This window comes from Poecilia latipinna, unplaced genomic scaffold (assembly GCF_001443285.1).
Source record: "Poecilia latipinna isolate Pla-1442-1.1 unplaced genomic scaffold, P_latipinna-1.0 Scaffold761, whole genome shotgun sequence".
Taxonomy (NCBI): domain Eukaryota; kingdom Metazoa; phylum Chordata; class Actinopteri; order Cyprinodontiformes; family Poeciliidae; genus Poecilia; species Poecilia latipinna.
In genome coordinates, this window is record NW_015113377.1 from 31,847 (window position 1) to 51,232 (window position 19,386).

The following is a 19,386-nucleotide window of genomic DNA, read 5'->3' on the forward strand; positions in this document are numbered from 1 at the left end:
ACCTTAAAGAAGTAATAAATAGCTCCTCTCCTCCTCCTACCTTCTGTCCGTCTGGATTTCTGATCTCGCGTCCTGTCTAATCCCTCTCTCGTTTCCTTGCCTTCAGTGGCTCTAGGCCGTAACCAGCCCCTGAAGAGAGAGCGACCTAAATGGAAAAGTGACTACCCGATGACAGAGGGCCAGCTGCGCAGCAAAAGAGATGAGTTCTGGGATACGGCGCCAGCATTCGAGGGCCGGAAGGAGATCTGGGATGCGCTGCGAGCTGCGGCCAGTGCCTTTGAGAGTAATGACCACCTACTGGCTCAGGCCATCCTTGACGGGGCCAGCATCACACTGCCACACGGTAAAACACTTTCTGCATGCTAAAATATTATGACCACACAGTTTTTAGAAAAGACGATTGACATCCTTAAAAAGAAGAGTAATTAAGAGACTGTATGCAAACATGGGCATGTGCTACTGCTGGAAAGTTGAGTGAAAGGAAAAAGTGATAGAAAAAGCAGTGGGAATAACTGCAACCGTAAGGGAAAGGTTGTAGTTAGGCCTCGTTTTGCATGAATTACTGCTTTAATTATTGAGGCCACATGCTGAACAAAGCATGGAAATATGATACAGTAGGCTAACATTTCTGTATTGAAAATCCTTTTATTTAGTCTTATGTAATACCCTGTCTTTCTATTCAACAGAATGTTGGGTTTTTATCACCTGTGAGCAATTAAATGAATTAAACACTTATAAATATTTCATCTGTTAACATGAATTTCTCATTTTCAACTTATTTACTGTTATAATTTTTCAGTGATATTGTATTTGATCAAACCTTAGTCTGACATAGTAACTAACATTAAAGTAGTTTTGAAAAACTTTGACATGACTTTCTTCAGCCAGACAGCAGCAGTCGCCGCTGGGTTATACTGCAACCATAAATAGGTTGTGTGTCAAAGCAGAGAACCTACGTAAGCAGCACAGCTTCCAAAGGAAGTGTGTTTTCGTTTCAGGTTTCATCTCATGAAGTACCACAAACAGGAAGTATACGTCGCCATGTATTGTTAGTTAATTTCTGCTTTGGTGAGCTGCTTTTGCACAGCTCTTTTTGCATCATTATGACTTATTATTTTGTTTGTTTGTTTTTTAACAGAGCAGTTATACACATATAAATTATTCGGTACTTTAAATGACTTTAAATCCTCCAAATGGATCTTAGGGAACACATTTTCAGAGAGTGTATGTGCAACAGAGTGAATCAATAAATAAGAAATGAAAATAGCTGTTTTTAGCCTCATGTCAATGGAACTAAATTTATTAAAAAGACCATCATCGTCAGCTGTTATCAGTAAACATTCTCATTTAACATGAAAACTGTGACAAACGTTTTTGTTGTTGTTAAAGCATATCAACGTCCTGTTATTTTTTGTGTAGAGCCCTCAATGGAGCTCTTTTCTTGTTAGATATATGACTGTCACATACTTTAGTGTTTGCACTGTAAAATCCTGTGTTAATTTTAGTACAGGAACTTGTAGTTCTTTTCCCCCCACCTTGATAATAATTATACCATCTGTTTCTGTAGGATTTGCATAGGAACCCAGGAAAACCTTAGCAAATACGTAATGCAGGTCACCATAAACTGAAAAAAATGTGTTTGGTGTATCTAATTGGAATGAGAAGCGCTAAACCGAGTGGGAAATTCCACATAGCAGAGTGGAATTCAGTTTAATTACTAACCAATTCCCAACTAAGGGCTGTGTGATAAAGTGGGGGTAATATATTAACTTTGCTTCTGGTAACAAGGTGCAATTCAATTTAGTTTATTGCTGTTTAATTCGATTTTATTATAATTCAATTCTAAAGCTCAGTGTTGACTCTATATTACAAAAAATCTTGAATTAGTTTCAAGTTCTATTCTTCCTTTAGATTGGTGAAAATAGAAACGTATACAAGATGAGGTGGCCAGGAATCTCTGCTGTGTGGAAGAAAACCCAGTTAATGACAACATTTAATGTATGCATATATAGAGAGTGAGGGGATTAGAGGCAGCAGAGTGGAAAGGTGCTGAGTTCATATTGAACATCCTCAAGCAGTCTAATATTATCGCAGCAAAGCTGGAGTAATTGCTAAAGGTCACCTTAGGCAGTCCCAGCCATAAGCTTTTTAACCATTTCTATGCTAAATCAGACAGTATTGCTAAAGGTAAAGAAGTTATTGAACGTGCATGCTCAATTTCATTCATTATGTGCAAGAAGCCGGTTGCTGTACTTTTAAATTTAGTTGTAAATATTACAAAGAAATTTTGCACATTTTGAATTTAAAGAGTGGAGAAATGAAACTTACTTTAGATACGAGTTAGAAAACATATCCGACCTAAAAATATTTTTCAGGATCTCAGTAATTTAGAGGCCAAAATATGGCATTCAGAGTAAGTAAATAAAATATGTTATCTCCAGAAATTACTCTTGTAGTAGTTCACTTTTCCACATTTTGTATATGAAAGCCTTAATCCAAATTGTATTAAATTNGTTAGGATGGCTCAAAGTCCAGAAATAAATCCAAATGAGAATCTCTGGCAGACTGGACACTGGAGTTTACAGACACAGGTCAGGACAAACACTAAGACCTAGTCAGTGTTTATACATTGGACCCATCTGAATGGGAAATGGGCTGCATGTTACATGGTGGTGCTGTATTAATTGCATTGAACATTAATCGTCTTCCTAACGCAAAATAAAACCAAATTTATTTGAGGTGCAAAAACAGAATTAACTTTACGGACCAGAATAGTGTTTAATCTTTGCGAAGTAAAACCCAACAATCACCACAGAGACCCAGAATGAAGCAGAGCCAGTCCCATTTGTTAATGTGAAACTGAGCCACTGCAGTATAACAGCAGGAGGGCTCCCTTGACATTCAAGAACACAAGGGGTAAGTATTTTGGCATGTCCTCATCAGGACAGCAAACAGCTTCTCACAAAACATGACAGCAGATGTGTCAAAATGCATTATCTTCACCATCACCAGAGCAAACACTTGGTGCCCTAAAGAAGACCGCATTTTTTTTTCTCTCTCTTAAAGTGCACTTCTCCTTTGTTGAGTCTCCTCCTGCTTCTCTATATTTTTTCCTCCTTCATTCCTCTCTCAGTCACCTTGTAACCATGTGAACCCTCTTTTCTTTACTTCTGGGATGAAGCACAAGAGGAGGACTGCGCAGTTGCTGAGAGATAGAAAGAGGGAAGAAGGGAAGGGAGGACAGAATAGGAGATAGTGAGGAAAGAGAAGACAGGAAGGGGGGAAGCTTAGAAAACAGCAAAGAGAGAGACTGAGAGGAGGGGGGTTGGTGGATGTAGCTCTAGCTGTGGGCCGGGGGGTGAGCTACCTAACCCGGGCTGCTCCGCCGAAACATCCATGGGTGGCTGTGTCGGGAGCCACCACGACTCTTCGGGCAGCTTAAACGAGAACTCGGACGGCACTGGAGGTAACTTAGCGGGGTCTCATGGTTTAGTAAGCGGAAGGTTTGGCTGTTTGATGGGCTTCCCCCTGCAGGCTTTCTGCATGCTGTCCTGGCTGGAGGTCTTCCTTCCCTGCCATTATAATATCCGGAGCCTCAGACGGGCTCGGTGTCTCCGTCCACACAGCGGGATTTAAACCGAGGACAAGGCACTCTGCCAGCTTCGTTACTCTGCAAACTAAACCCTGTTCAGCACCCTGCGATGTCTCCCTTTGTTCTTTGCTGTTGACTGAGCTAGCCGGCTAAAACGGAGCTAGTTAGCTTGCTAGCTGCTGTATGTGCAACAAATATGGGTCACAGTCATCGGGGGCATGCAGAGAAGCCCTCTGAAGTGATTTAAATTGGGCACCAACTCAAGCTCCCATTAGCTACATTTAGGGAAACTCTTTTGCCTTGTTTTTTAAGAGCAAATGAATAATGGTTTGAACTTTAAAGTAAAGAGAATGAAGGAGGTGTCCACAACGTATTGCAACAGTTTATTATTAAAGAGTGTTTGTTTTTAGCACCATACACATCTGTCGTAGTGAGTGCAGTACTCCATGCACAGTGACGAATAAGTAGTAATCACTAAAACATGACCGAAGCTGACTTTAGGTTGTTGGTTGATGTAGTAACGAGTTCAGTGAAGCTGTGGGAAGTTTGTGGGATAGTTTCCTGGTTTGCTGTATGAGAGGAGGGGATCCACAGCCAGCCTTTGAGTTACTTTAATTACATACTGGGACACCGATCTGGGAAAAGAGGGGGAGGAGGCTGAGCACTTAGAGATGCACAGATAAAGCTTGATTTCCTGTATGTCTTCCTCTTTGCTTCTGCATCTCTATTAACAGCTGCTAGGCTTCTCTTTGTTTAGCTAAATGTGACATCTTCAACTTCTGCTTTGTCAGTACTTGGCACCTTCAGAATTGGCGGCAAAGAGCATGTATGTCCTGAGCTGTGAAAGCTTATTCACACCCTTCCACTGTTTATTTTCTGAAGTTAAGCTTAATTGCATTTTGAGAGTATATGTGACAGACGAACACAAAGTTCTTTTGCAACCTCCAGCTCCATCCATCTTCCCATTTTGCTCCCCTGGAGAAAAGCATCTTCACAGCATAATGCAGCCAACACCATGTTTCATAGTGAGGGTGGGTGGGTTGGTTATGATGTACAACCTAGCCCGTTTGTTGTGTTTCTTTGGCATTTATCAGACTGTTTCTGTTATTTTCCATTCACTCCACCAGTTTGCACTTATTTGTTTTGGTCTGTCACATAAAACTCCAATAAAATACATCCAGGTTTTTGGTTGTAGTGTGACAAAAGGTGTACAAATGCCATCGCAGGACTGAACAAATTTGCTCTAAGCAAATCGGACATTTTTGTCATTTGTTATAAAGCTAGTGAAATCTAAATTTTACAAATACTGACTCGCATAAGTTCTAAATGATTTACAGTCAGTTACTGAAAAACAACCAAGTAAATAGGATTAGAAGATACATTTTGCAGATACAGTCATAAAATTGAACTGGAAATTGGGCTAATACAAAAGCACTGATTGTGCTTTGCTTCAAATCCAAAAATGCCTTCCCCAAAACTCTATGAAGCTTCTTGTTTAATTTTAGTTGATACCTAATTGTGCCCCTCCTGATGCTGTTACTCTAAACATAAAACCATGGTGTATATTTGAGGACGTTGCAGATTGGTTTTTCCCATTAGAGCTACTCCAGACCATTTTAAAAAGTGGTGTATGATATTACAACAACAAAAAATTAAATAATGTAAACTATTGCAGTTGTGTTCTTCTTTGTGATTAATCCACTTTTTATTCACTCTTCTATTAATATTCCCATCACGCTGATGTCACTACAAGCTTCATTGAAAACACTGGAGGTCTAACTGGCCAAATATATTATTATTATTTCCTATCAAAGCTTCAAATGCATGGAAAACAAAATATTTTACCTTGCTGAATATTGTATCAAAGCAGTGCGGCTCTCATATTGCAGACACTGATACAGCACTAATGAATGGTATTCCATATATTGTGCAGCTTTGTGCTGAACTAAATTAAATCTCGACATGATCTATCATATCAAATTTGGTGTATAGCAAAAAAATGCATTTGAAATTATAGAATGTCGTTCACTCAATATTCATATTTAAGTCCCCTTTGGTAGCTCGTACTGCCATTTCATACATAGACGTTTCCATTTAATAAAATAGTCCTTCATTTTTAGTGTCCTGCAACTTTTATATGTGTCTCTGCTTCAGCTCAACTGGATCAAATAATGAGGCCATTAGCAGGACTCTGTGGAAAATGGTTGCATGCTGAGGAAGTAATTGAGACATTTGATTCAGGTGTGTTGGACCAGAACACGTTAAGCTGTAGCAAGAAACCAACCTTTGAGGACTGGAGATTGAGCCAGTAATCAATTCCATATCTATCTACTTAAAACAGGGTTTGTACATGTATTGTCTTTGTAAGTATGATGTGATCAGTGCAAATTGTCCAAACAGTTAGGTTTTATATTTTTGCAGTTTTGGATGTTTCATACCAACCGTGTGCTGATACTATCAGATGTGGTCATATAACCAGTTACTTTGCTTTGATTAGGTCATATTTCATAATGGTCAACATCCCCAGTTGGGATCAGAGCCAAATTGAATGGATATAGAGTGTAATATCAAAATTTCAGATACTGTTAAACTAGAGTATACATGACTGTTGATTATTTTATGACAATTTATCTCCATAATTCTGAAAATACTTAACTGAAATAAAAGAAAACAACCTGCAACGCCAAGGTTTCAGTGGCACAAAGTGATAATGTGTAGAACTGAACTGGTTACACACATCTGATAAAGGTGTAAAATTGACTCAAAGGCAACATGTTGTGCTGTTTTGGCTCATGAACTGAAAGGGAGCCACCAAATGAAATTCTCCTTTGGGCTCTGTCGGGTAGAAGGACGTCCCAGAATTATTTAACTTCATCAAAGTAACTCAAATAGCTGCATAAAGAATATTTTGCTATTATCCAACTGCTTTCCTTTCTAAAAACATATCAACAGTTCTACTGAGAAACTAATTTCTGCTTCTCTGATTGTGAATCATAATGAAGTAGTTTTGTGGATGATGTATGCAAGTTAAACTTTTAATTCTGCATAACCTTTAGTAGCTGAACTTAAAGGGTCAGGCAGTTTGAGGCCTTGTTTACTATGAGCAGTCTGAAGTTGAATGCGTTATTTGATCAGAGTACATGTGTACCAGCAGTAGGTGGAACTCAACACCTTGATCCTCTTCTCTTTTCTGTTGTGTACTTGGATACACACACACACACACACTGTCCTGTACCTGTGTCGTGTTCGGTGGTGATCCAGATGGTGTTATTCATCAGCCATTCTGCTGCAGATGGAGCTCTGTTTGCTGCAATTATCCTAACATTTAACTGGGTTTGGAACGTATCGTTCTTAGCTTTAGCTCAGTTTATTCTGGCTGCATGCTCCACATCACTAATGGTGTATAACGTGTTAAATCAGTCTGCAACGCTCAGCTGAGTACCAGAGCAAAAGAGAAAAGCGATTCGTTATTTTCCAGTGCCGTGATAAAAATGTATCAGGGTTTTTTTTCTCTCTTACATGTTTCAACTCATCAAATTATTTTAAATATCAGACAAGAGAACCTGAGTAAATGCAAAATTAAGTTTTAAAATGAGGATTATATTTATTACAATGACGGGTGAAACTTGTACAGACCAATTTATGAAAAGATAAAGCAGATTGCAGACAAAGTCATTGATTTCTGGAAAAGATGACAAAACCATTTCTTAGGCTTAACGACAGCGAGACCCATTACACACAATTAGTGAGACCTTCCCAGAAACAACCAGCCCACAAAACATACTTTTATCAGTTTACAAACGCATCTGCATCAGTGCAGCACTAATGGGGTTCCGTTAGGTCTGTCTTGCTGCAAAAAAAGGATCTGTGAGGGAGTTACAAAGCTAAAACTACCAAGAAAAAAAAAACAGTCTCACATTTGCCAAAAAAAAAAAAAATGTTTATGATTCCTAAGACTTTAGACTGATGAGACACAAGGTAAATTTTGTGAAAATGCATCTTGTTCTGGCATAAAACTACTGTGACACAAAATACTACACTATGTGGCTGGAAGCTTATTACACATTTTTAAGAGCAGTATTTGTGATCATTCAGACACCTAAAGTTACCTTAAAGAAGTAATAAATAGCTCCTCTCCTCCTCCTACCTTCTGTCCGTCTGGATTTCTGATCTCGCGTCCTGTCTAATCCCTCTCTCGTTTCCTTGCCTTCAGTGGCTCTAGGCCGTAACCAGCCCCTGAAGAGAGAGCGACCTAAATGGAAAAGTGACTACCCGATGACAGAGGGCCAGCTGCGCAGCAAAAGAGATGAGTTCTGGGATACGGCGCCAGCATTCGAGGGCCGGAAGGAGATCTGGGATGCGCTGCGAGCTGCGGCCAGTGCCTTTGAGAGTAATGACCACCTACTGGCTCAGGCCATCCTTGACGGGGCCAGCATCACACTGCCACACGGTAAAACACTTTCTGCATGCTAAAATATTATGACCACACAGTTTTTAGAAAAGACGATTGACATCCTTAAAAAGAAGAGTAATTAAGAGGCTGTCTGCAAACATGGACATGTGCTGCTGCTGGAAAGTTGAGTGAAAGGAAAAAGTGATAGAAAAAGCAGTGGGAATAACTGCAACCTTAAGGGAAAGGTTGTAGTTAGGCCTCGTTTTGCATGAATTACTGCTTTAATTATTGAGGCCACATGCTGAACAAAGCATGGAAATATGATACAGTAGGCTAACATTTCTGTATTGAAAATCCTTTTATTTAGTCTTATGTAATACCCTGTCTTTCTATTCAACAGAATGTTGGGTTTTTATCACCTGTGAGCAATTAAATGAATTAAACACTTATAAATATTTCATCTGTTAACATGAATTTCTCATTTTCAACTTATTTACTGTTATAATTTTTCAGTGATATTGTATTTGATCAAACCTTAGTCTGACATAGTAACTAACATTAAAGTAGTTTTGAAAAACTTTGACATGACTTTCTTCAGCCAGACAGCAGCAGTCGCCGCTGGGTTATACTGCAACCATAAATAGGTTGTGTGTCAAAGCAGAGAACCTACGTAAGCAGCACAGCTTCCAAAGGAAGTGTGTTTTAGTTTCAGGTTTCATCTCATGAAGTACCACAAACAGGAAGTATATGTCTCCATGTATTGTTAGTTAATTTCTGCTTTGGTGAGCTGCTTTTGCACAGCTCTTTTTGCATCATTATGACTTATTGTTTTTTTTGTTTGTTTTTTAACAGAGCAGTTATACACATATAAATTATTCGGTACTTTAAATGACTTTAAATCCTCCAAATGGATCTTAGGGAACACATTTTCAGAGAGTGTATGTGCAACAGAGTGAATCAATAAATAAGAAATGAAAATAGCTGTTTTTAGCCTCATGTCAATGGAACTAAATTTATTAAAAAGACCATCATCGTCAGCTGTTATCAGTAAACATTCTCATTTAACATGAAAACTGTGACAAACGTTTTTGTTGTTGTTAAAGCATATCAACGTCCTGTTATTTTTTGTGTAGAGCCCTCAATGGAGCTCTTTTCTTGTTAGATATATGACTGTCACATACTTTAGTGTTTGCACTGTAAAATCCTGTGTTAATTTTAGTACAGGAACTTGTAGTTCTTTTCCCCCCACCTTGATAATAATTATACCATCTGTTTCTGTAGGATTTGCATAGGAACCCAGGAAAACCTTAGCAAATACGTAATGCAGGTCACCATAAACTGAAAAAAATGTGTTTGGTGTATCTAATTGGAATGAGAAGCGCTAAACCGAGTGGGAAATTCCACATAGCAGAGTGGAATTCAGTTTAATTACTAACCAATTCCCAACTAAGGGCTGTGTGATAAAGTGGGGGTAATATATTAACTTTGCTTCTGGTAACAAGGTGCAATTCAATTTAGTTTATTGCTGTTTAATTCGATTTTATTATAATTCAATTCTAAAGCTCAGTGTTGACTCTATATTACAAAAAATCTTGAATTAGTTTCAAGTTCTATTCTTCCTTTAGATTGGTGAAAATAGAAACGTATACAAGATGAGGTGGCCAGGAATCTCTGCTGTGTGGAAGAAAACCCAGTTAATGACAACATTTAATGTATGCATATATAGAGAGTGAGGGGATTAGAGGCAGCAGAGTGGAAAGGTGCTGAGTTCATATTGAACATCCTCAAGCAGTCTAATATTATCGCAGCAAAGCTGGAGTAATTGCTAAAGGTCACCTTAGGCAGTCCCAGCCATAAGCTTTTTAACCATTTCTATGCTAAATCAGACAGTATTGCTAAAGGTAAAGAAGTTATTGAACGTGCATGCTCAATTTCATTCATTATGTGCAAGAAGCCGGTTGCTGTACTTTTAAATTTAGTTGTAAATATTACAAAGAAATTTTGCACATTTTGAATTTAAAGAGTGGAGAAATGAAACTTACTTTAGATACGAGTTAGAAAACATATCCGACCTAAAAATATTTTTCAGGATCTCAGTAATTTAGAGGCCAAAATATGGCATTCAGAGTAAGTAAATAAAATATGTTATCTCCAGAAATTACTCTTGTAGTAGTTCACTTTTCCACATTTTGTATATGAAAGCCTTAATCCAAATTGTATTAAATTAATCTCTTTCCTCAATCTGGTTGGATGGGATTCGTCTCTGCAGATGTTTTCAGATCTCTACAGACGTTTCCAATCTGATTTAAGTCTGGACTCTGGCTTGGCCACTCCAGAACCTTCACAGAGTGGTTCTGAAGCCACTCCTTCCAGATGGCCTGGTCATGGTCCTGCTGAAAAAATCAGCAAAGCATTGCCATAGCATTACCCTGCCACCACTATGCTTCATGGATGGTATTAGCCTGATATGTTTTCTCCAAACATGCCGCCTGGCATCTTTTTCTCTCATCATTTCTACCTGCCGTACTTCAGGGGCAAACAAGCTAACTGCTATACAACAGTACTATTTAGGAAGTGCAAGCTCAAAGGATAAAAGCATAAAACTTAAAACGTAAACACCAAAACATATTCATATTTGTTATATAGCCCTTTTGGTCCAAGGTGCCGTTCAGTTTGTGTAAGTCTCACGCTTCCTCCTTTATGTTTGACCCACTGAAGAAGGACAGGTTGAAGTTTCACTTCAATTTTCAGGTTTTTATACCTAAGCATTTCAACTTCCGCCTGGAAATTTATTAAATCCCTAACAATGAATTTGGCTCTGGTTTAGCTCTTTGCGTGTGCGTCACTCCCCATTAATCCTTATGCATATCATCTAATGAGTCATGTTTCCTCAGCTGAGGATAGAGATGTTTTTTTTTTCTTTCCTTGGAAAGATCCTGTTTCTGTTGTGGGCATCGAATGTTGTAATGTTTTCCATGGTACCTTGCGCTGGGTTTTACAAATCTTGTTTCATTGTAACTAACTGTGAAGGTGTCTGACTGAGAGAGAGAGACAAACTTTGTGCCAGAAACCAAACAAATCCTTATGATGTGAAATGTATAAATGGCTATTTTTTATTTTATTTTATATTTGGGTAACTAAATGAGTGGAGTTGCTTTTTTACATTTTGTCCTCATTAGCTTACCAGAAAGCAATACACTGCCTGACATATGAAACACCTTCGCCTGAATGGAATGAGACTTTATATGAGACACGTGTAATGTTTTTTTTGTTGTTTTTTTGTAAATGCAGTGCTTTCTTACTCTGTTCCTCTTGGTAGTTTGGGAGGCCAGATCAGATCCTGCTGGGCTGCAGCTGTGAATTCCCCACACTTGACATCACTGTTTCACTCAATCCAAGTACCACGCAAATCAGGAAACACTTCTGTCTTTACAAGCTCTTCACCGCTTTATTGTTGTATTTAAGTAGAAGTCATAGGAGATGACTCAAAACTGATCTGTGTAATTTCTTTTTTCAATGCTATTTTTAGCCTTCTTTTGCACCTAATAAATCAGGATTTGGTTCTCACCTTGCTTAACTAGATATTTTCAGTCTTTTTTTATGTGCTCCTCTGCAAGGAGGAAAATAGATATTGATCTGAAACTGATTTTCTTTAATTGCAATAATAAAATAATTTTAAAACGAACTGTAAAACATTTACACGCCAGCATAGCTTTTTATTTCATCTGCCTATAATACTCAACCATTAAATGTGTGAAATGAATAGCAGCTGTTATAAAAACATTCTCAAATGCATTCTCTTTTCTATAGTTACAGTTCCTTCTTTTGCCTAAACTTGTTGCTCTCTACAGTGATCTGGGATGGCATAAATATGACTGTTCAAAAAATAAGGAAGGTGCAAAGCTTTTATTTTAAGCATTGTACTTGTGCAGTACAGTTGCATGTAAAGGTATTTCTGTTTTTTTTATTTGTTCACAAACACACTTATTTCGATTTTACATTACAGACCAACACAGGTAAATGATGTGACTTTTTAAATTTCTTATTCAGCTCGTTGAGATTGGATGAATAGCTCCAACAAATATCAATATGATATATTCTGTATTGGATCCACCACCTGTCTGCTGGCAAACTGGATTTTTTACAACTTCTTTTCAACATTTGCTTCCTTTTGGCCACATTTCTCTAAAGGCATAAGTATAGGCTGCACTTTCCCACCTGATCTTTGAGCCTTTGTAGCTCCCCCAGAGTTTCCAACATTGACAATCGGCACTCGCTATCAATATATTGTTTCACTTTTTAATTCCTTGTTGCAGCAAGTATGCAGTGAGTAATGGCTACCAGTTTTTGATGTTCCTCCAACATGCCAGCAAAATTTTATGCTGTGCAAGCTAAACAATCCTCTTATGTTTAGCACGCATTACTATTCCTTCTTTACTGCTTCTCTGATTTGTTCTCAACTTGCCCAGTCTGCCATTTTGTTTGGTTCAGATTTTTTTTTTCTCTGGGCACAAGTTTATAAAAATAGATTCCATACCATCTACATTTGTACTTTGTTCAAAAATACAGAATATTTGTTAGGTTTTTTTTTCCTCTTATACTTTCCAATTATTTCCTACTTTGTTTTGGTCTACTTTCTGTTTCGTCTGTAAAGCTACGCTTAGTATCAGCTAAAGCAGCCCAGTGTATCCTATCTATATGTGCATGAGTCTCCGCTCCACCTGTATGCATACACCTTCCGCGCACTTCGCCGCCATTCTCTCTGAGACAGCAACTAGGCAGCATCTCCGGGTGGAGAAGAGCTGTCCTATTCCAGGCATCGCGCCATTTATTTTAAGGATGTTTATTGATCCCTTGAAGAACGATAGGAAGTGAAAATGTTACGCAACACAAATAATCACCTGTTAGAAACACGGTGTGCTTGATCGTAAAAGATAATTTAACAAAGCTTCAAGGCAGATAATTTGTCTCTAGGAATTTTAGTTATCAAGGTACTCAAATCATTTGAGGAATTGTTACAACCCTAAAGATGCCGTAAGAAGGTCCAAGTTCTTTTATCAAATATCACCTGTGCTGAAAAATAATCCACAGAATACCTTCTTTTGACGCTGACTGAGTGGTATCAGGGGTCCACTCAAGTTTTTTTTTTCTTTTCTTACATCTTAATCTGTTTTTGATTTGTAGTCCAACTTACTTCCCCAGCCACTGGATGTGTTTCCAGTCTTTTCACAGAAAACGATGTTGGTAAAAGGTATCAGATGTTGCACTGAGCAAAACAGACAGCTGGCTGCACGCTTTCACAAATGGTTCCTGTCTGTCTGTTATCTGTTTGTCATCCAGTTTCTACCAAAAACTGGATGACAAAAGTCTTCAGTCTGGCACATTGGTTTCAACCAGCCCTTATTAGGACAATTTTGTACAAAGACTTCATAATTCATTTTATTTGTTGTTGGATATTTAAAATATCTTCCAAGTTAAAAGTTTTGTAGAATTTAAAGTGTATTGTTAGTTGAGAATGTGTTCTTGCATTATTATGCCATTATCATTAAATTAATTGAAAATGGTCTCAAAACAACGTTATGACTTATCAGAATAATTTCTGACAATTTTTCATCCAAAAAAATGTTGTTTCTGTGACAAGCCCAGCTATGTGTACTTACTCATATAACGAAGTAAGCATGACTTTCAGAATGTCATTTATTCAGCTTGAAATGAGTTTTTTTGTCTCCGATTACATGTTAAATGCAGTTGGGAATCATAAGGAATTTCTTAGAAATTATTCATGAATGTCACTTTTGTTCTTAACAGAGGAAGTTATTTTTCCCTAGTCAACCAAAGTGACTCATTATATATTGCAGTAGAGTTTTAGTACAAACCTGTGTGTGACACATCCTGGCATTTTTTCCCATTGTGGTTGGAACCACATGAAATTTCAGCTTTTTTTGTTGACACCACAGTCTCTTCCAAATGAGTCGATCTGGGTCAACGCAATGACATCAATACACTGCCAGACACTTAGTGGGGAGAGGACCATCACCTGTGGGCATGACCAGAGAATCGGAGCCTTTCCGTATTTTATCAACTCTTCAAATGGCTACTTCTTTATTTTTTATTTATTTTGGCAAACCACTTTGCGTGAACATGTCTTCTTGAACAATGTAATCAAATAAACATTGATTGAGGGAAGTTATGTTTCTGTGTCACTGCAGCTTCATGCACGCCACAGTGGTAAACATCTGATGCTGCACAGGTTGAAAGAGTTCTGTCTGCAGTGGAAAATAACAGTTTAGCGCCGTGCCAAGTAAAACTTTACTATGCAATGGAAACATGTTGTGTGCCTGAGGATTATTTAGCTTTATGAGCTAAAAAGATTTCAACTGCTTCTGCGCAGAACGAATAGTGACATTTGCCTACAGTATTTTCCAGGTCTGGTTAGTATGGAGAAAAGGAATTATGGAGAGCATGTGTTTCCAAAATGTTTTCTCCGTCACATTTCCAGAAGGATAAAACTCTGATTGTATTTCGAACGGTGGAAACAGTGTTTTCAACTAAACCATCTCCAGCTCTATTTTGATGCTTTGCTGTCTCACCACCAATTTACTGCTGAAAAAAAAAGCCTTTATCAGGGTCTGATGGTGGGTTTATGATGAGAGCTTAAAGCTCCAGTTAACTGTATCTGCTACATGGTTTGTGACAAACTACAAGCAGGACTTCTTCTTCTTATTCTTCTTCCATAAAGACCAGATGTGGGGAGAGTGTCAGCTTCTTCTCCTCTTTGTTCTCGCTCAGTTTTTGTCGTTCATCAACTTTTTGATGGCTTGTTTTAATTCTGTTTATCAAAAATAAAATGCCTGAAAAACAATATTGGTAACAAAGCATAAATGTAACTTCAGTAATTTGTCAGAATAGTTTAGCAGCAGCAGGAAGGATCAAATTAGATAGGTTATCTTTCTTGCTTTAAGTGTTTGTGTAAATTAATAGTTCCAATGTCTAAAGTTTTATTGGACGATAAAATCATTAGGGAAATCGGTGTTTCCATTGGATACTTGAATGAAGCTTAATCTCTGTCAGAATATCTGCTGGAAATCTTTTCAAAAACTGTTGTGCAAAAGATGGGTGCAGATTTTGTGTTGCAGTCTGGAAATTTTGAATCCAGAAACGTTTTAAAACGTCTTCAAATAGTCCAAGTGTGTTTGCGGTGCTGAATCACGGCGCTGATGTTAATAGCAGTCAGTTTCCCGGTGCGTTCTGCTTACAGATGAGCTCCGGCTGTTGGCCACGTCACCACTCAGTCAAGCTCTTTGTCTGCCCCTCACTCCTACACGGAGCTGGTCAAACATTTCCCTGGTCCTGGTCTTACTCTGACGCCTCCTCTCTGACTGCATCTGTACCACCGAGAGCAGAGTCCTGTGGTCTTCTCTGCTCGGTTTCAGTTACCACAGAACTCACCTTCTTTCTCGTTGAACTTTCTACGTCATAAAACATGAGCTGTGGAGTGACCTTTTCGAAACGTAGCTCATGAATGGTGGGCTTCTTGCAATTCAGGGGATTTTTTTTATTTCACATATTAATATCTAATATAAGAAGAGATATTCATTTCTAATATTTATATCTAATCTTTTCAGATCTTCTTGGAAAATTGGACAAGAAGGATGTGATTGCTTGGATGTGATATTTAACTTTATTAACTTGAAATTTGAAAGGTATGGAAGAAAAAGACTATGGTCAGAACCAAAATACAATGACTGTGTTACGTCAGTGTATTGTGTAGTTGAACCCAAATGCCTGAAATCCCCCTGAGGATCGCTGGGGGTCTCCCATTTGAATAATCGGTCCTCCACACATTTTTCTTATTGTCCCTGGTGACTTAATACTTGACACATCACATCCAACACATGACCTTTTCCTGCTCTCACTTTCTGCTCCTTCCTTTCAGTCTTGGATTTCTATTGAGTTCGACTCTCATTTCCCCATTTTATTTTACAACAATGGGAATTGTACGTTTTGTTAAATGGAAAAATGATTCAAATATGTTTCTTTTCGTTTTTGCCATAATGAAAGTATTTGAAAGAATACCAACAGAATAAATGCGGCAAAATGTAGTTAATTACAGATGAAACGAGTTACATATCATTCTTCCGTCAAAACACCCACACCTGTTGCTTCAGGAATCAAATAATCGTAAAACTTAAGAGGCCAACCCATTCAGTTTAACAGCTTCGGACGAGAAGCTCCCCATTTCTATTTACCCAGATATGATAAAAAAAAATAAAATAATCATGCAGTTAATGTTTGTATTGTTGTTGTGATCCGAGTTACTGTAAGTTGTGATGAGGAGTTATCACTTCCAGGACACATAACACTTGGATGTGGTTATAAAAATGGTAAATTATTACCCCAGAAGGTATTAATATCCTGTAAACCATTTATTGTTGAAAGTGTATAAATAGTTGGGAAAGGTGCTGTAGAAGTTGCACTGCAAAAACACAAAAGCTTTCCAAGTAATTTTGGTTTAGTTTCTAGAGCAAATATCTTGGCACACTTAAAATATGACAAAAGTAACTTTTCAGCAAGATATAGAAGCTTATTTTATGTAAATAATTACTTAAAATTAATGAAAAAGTACTTATTCCATTGGCAGTTTATTTCACTTGTAGCATTTCCCATATTATTAGTGATTTTATCTGCCAATGAAATAAGTACTTTTTCATCAATATTAAGGAATTATTTACATAAATTAAGCCTCTATGTCCTGCTTAAAAGTTACTGTTATGTTAGTTTTATCTTATTTTAAGTGTGCTAAAATATTTGTGCTAGAAAATAGGCCAAAATTACAGGTAAGATTTTGTTTTTGCAGTGTGATGCTTGTGCAAAGATGGCAAATTGGGGAGACAAAAACGAAACCCTGAATATAAAGTTTTGTTTTTCTTGTTTCCGCTCCAGGCGCTCTGACCGAATGTTACGATGAGCTGGGAAATCGCTACCAGCTGCCGGTGTACTGCCTCTCTCCTCCTGTCAACATGATCGAAGAGCGCTCCGACGAGCCCGACGGGTCGGATCCGGACTCCCTGACGGCAGACCCGTCCACGGGCAGCGCCAGCGACCCCATCCCTGGGGGCGAGTGCCAGCTCCGGCTGCGGCTCTCCACGGGCCGCGATCTGCGGCTGGCGGTCCGCTCCACAGACACTGTGGGCATGATGAAGCGGCGCTTGCAGAATCAGGAGGGCGTGCCCGCCGCCACACAGCGCTGGTTTTTCTCAGGGCGGCCGCTGACAGACAGGCTGCGCTTGGACCAACTCAACATTTCCAGGGACTACGTAGTTCAGGTGATCCTAAGCCAGCGGCCTCCACCAGAGCCTGTTACGCCACCCGGACACACAGCAGAGGCCTCTGGACCCGCGGCAGTGGAAGGAGTGTCTGCTCTGCCTCAAGAGCCAACGCCGGTGGAGAACTAATTGAAGCCAGGCCCTCCTAGTGTAAACCAATGAGGACGACAAGAGACACAGCCAAGTTAAAGGCGACTCTTCTCGTCTTCTGTGCTCTTCGGTTGTTTTCGCTGAGAAGGGCTACGTTAAGGCGGAGGAGCATAAAGACACTGGAGGAAAAAAACTCCTTATTTTGGTTTTACACGTTGAAATTTTGACCTTTTTTGAAGTCTTTTTAACTGTTCCTATGGAAACCAAACTACGAAAAGAGATGGTTCAAGGGTTTGCTTAGCAGCTGAGAGGCCTGAAGGTCTATGTCCAAGTTCTGCTCAAGGGTCGTCGAAATGAACTCCTGTTTTTCAGGCTACAGTATTAAAACCTTTTTCCAAACTTTTCTCCAGTTCAGACAGCTAAGATAAAACGAGACAATTCAGCAATCATAAGTTTTTAAAGCATTTTAGCAAATAATGGGGACTACATCAAATCATGTCAGTCAGGGTAAATGAGACGCCTAACATCTGTGTAAAAGTTTAGAATTGTACGTTTGCTCAGAGATTTAGTCTTTTTATAATGTGAAGAGCTAGCAGCCCGGATTTCTGGCTGCAGCTGCTGCTGGACTCCATACTTCATTCATTCACCGAGCAATCAAATTAATCATTTAGGAAACCGTAAGTTGTTTCATCTTTGGCTGTATGTGTGTGTGTGTGTATGTATGTGTGTGTAAGGCGGCTTACACGTCCAGGCCCAAAACCATACTCATTCACAGGGAAAAAGATGGACTTCAGAAACACAGTTGCATATTTTGAATAAAAATAGAATCTTTTTAATTAATTTTTGTCCAGTGTTTATATTTTTTTTTCCATTTTTCACTAACTTCTTATGTTTTATGCGAGTTGTGATGCTGTCAATTTACATTAAACAGTTTGTATCAGGGAGAAATAATCTACATAGCATCTAAATTAGAATATAAAGAACATATCTGATGTGATGCCAAAATATGAGGCTTTAATTATTTCAACTTGTTTTCTAAATTTAATGTAGAAAATAAATTACATTCATTTTACTTTCCTTGCAAAGGGAGACTTTAGTCAAGGTGGGTGAAGTTACAGTAAGTGACAAATACTAGTCAACACTGGTCCGAAATCTGTAGGTCTCTCCTTGAAAGCTGAATTATAATATATGATAAATTTGCCAGAAATTCAAGGATAAATCTAAATCAACAAAAAATGACTTAATGAGCAAAAAATAAACCTGTTTTAGCCCAGATAGTGGCGAGAGTTAATTATGTCAGAAAATGTGCATCTCTTGAAGGACAAGAGGTGAATATTGCAGGAAGTGGGGCGCTGACCGACTCCTACCAGAGAAGACTGAACATTATCATTAAATCAAAAGGTGCTCCAATGAAGTTTTGATTCAGTTTGTTAGTTTTAAAATGTACGTCATACAAGTTTCCTCAAACAGTTGTTCCATATGGTGATAACTGTGGGCAGGAAATATTTGCTGCAGTGGTCAGTATCACAGCGGTTCTGACAAAGCCTCTGACTGACTCTGTTTTTGTCTGACAGTTTAATGAAGAGGAAGCTCAGGTTTGTCTGTAATGTTCCAGAGAAGAACTAGCCTTCTTTATCATTTTATTCATCTTTTTTAAAGCCACTGGTTATGATGCTGCCACCATAATAAATAATTACATTTTATTTCAGGGGATTTCCTCAGTCTGACCTCCAGTGGATTCCTGACCTCCAATTTGGGATCTACTGTATTAAGCAATAGTAAATAAAATGTTATTTTCTCCTTATTTTCCCAATTTTTTTTACATTTTAGTTTCAATATTTTACATGTACTTACTTTTCCCTGTGATAACATGAATGTATTGATTCTAAAAACTCATTGATCCAGAGATGTTATAGAGGAAGATATATACAGTTCTACTTGCATATAAACGTCCACTTATTGTTGACATTATCATAATAGATTTG

General features: G+C 38.3%; 1 protein-coding gene across 1 annotated transcript; it reads left to right on the forward strand.

Annotated features, from left to right (window-relative positions):
• The first annotated feature begins 2,836 nt into the window (after window positions 1-2,836).
• On the forward strand, window positions 2,837-18,241 carry ubtd2 (ubiquitin domain containing 2). The gene is made up of 3 exons (XM_015046007.1): window positions 2,837-3,466; window positions 7,806-8,042; window positions 16,929-18,241. The coding sequence occupies exons 1-3, from the start codon at window positions 3,397-3,399 to the stop codon at window positions 17,438-17,440; spliced, it is 819 nt and encodes a 272-aa protein (XP_014901493.1). The 5' UTR covers window positions 2,837-3,396; the 3' UTR covers window positions 17,441-18,241.
• Window positions 18,242-19,386: the final 1,145 nt, after the last annotated feature.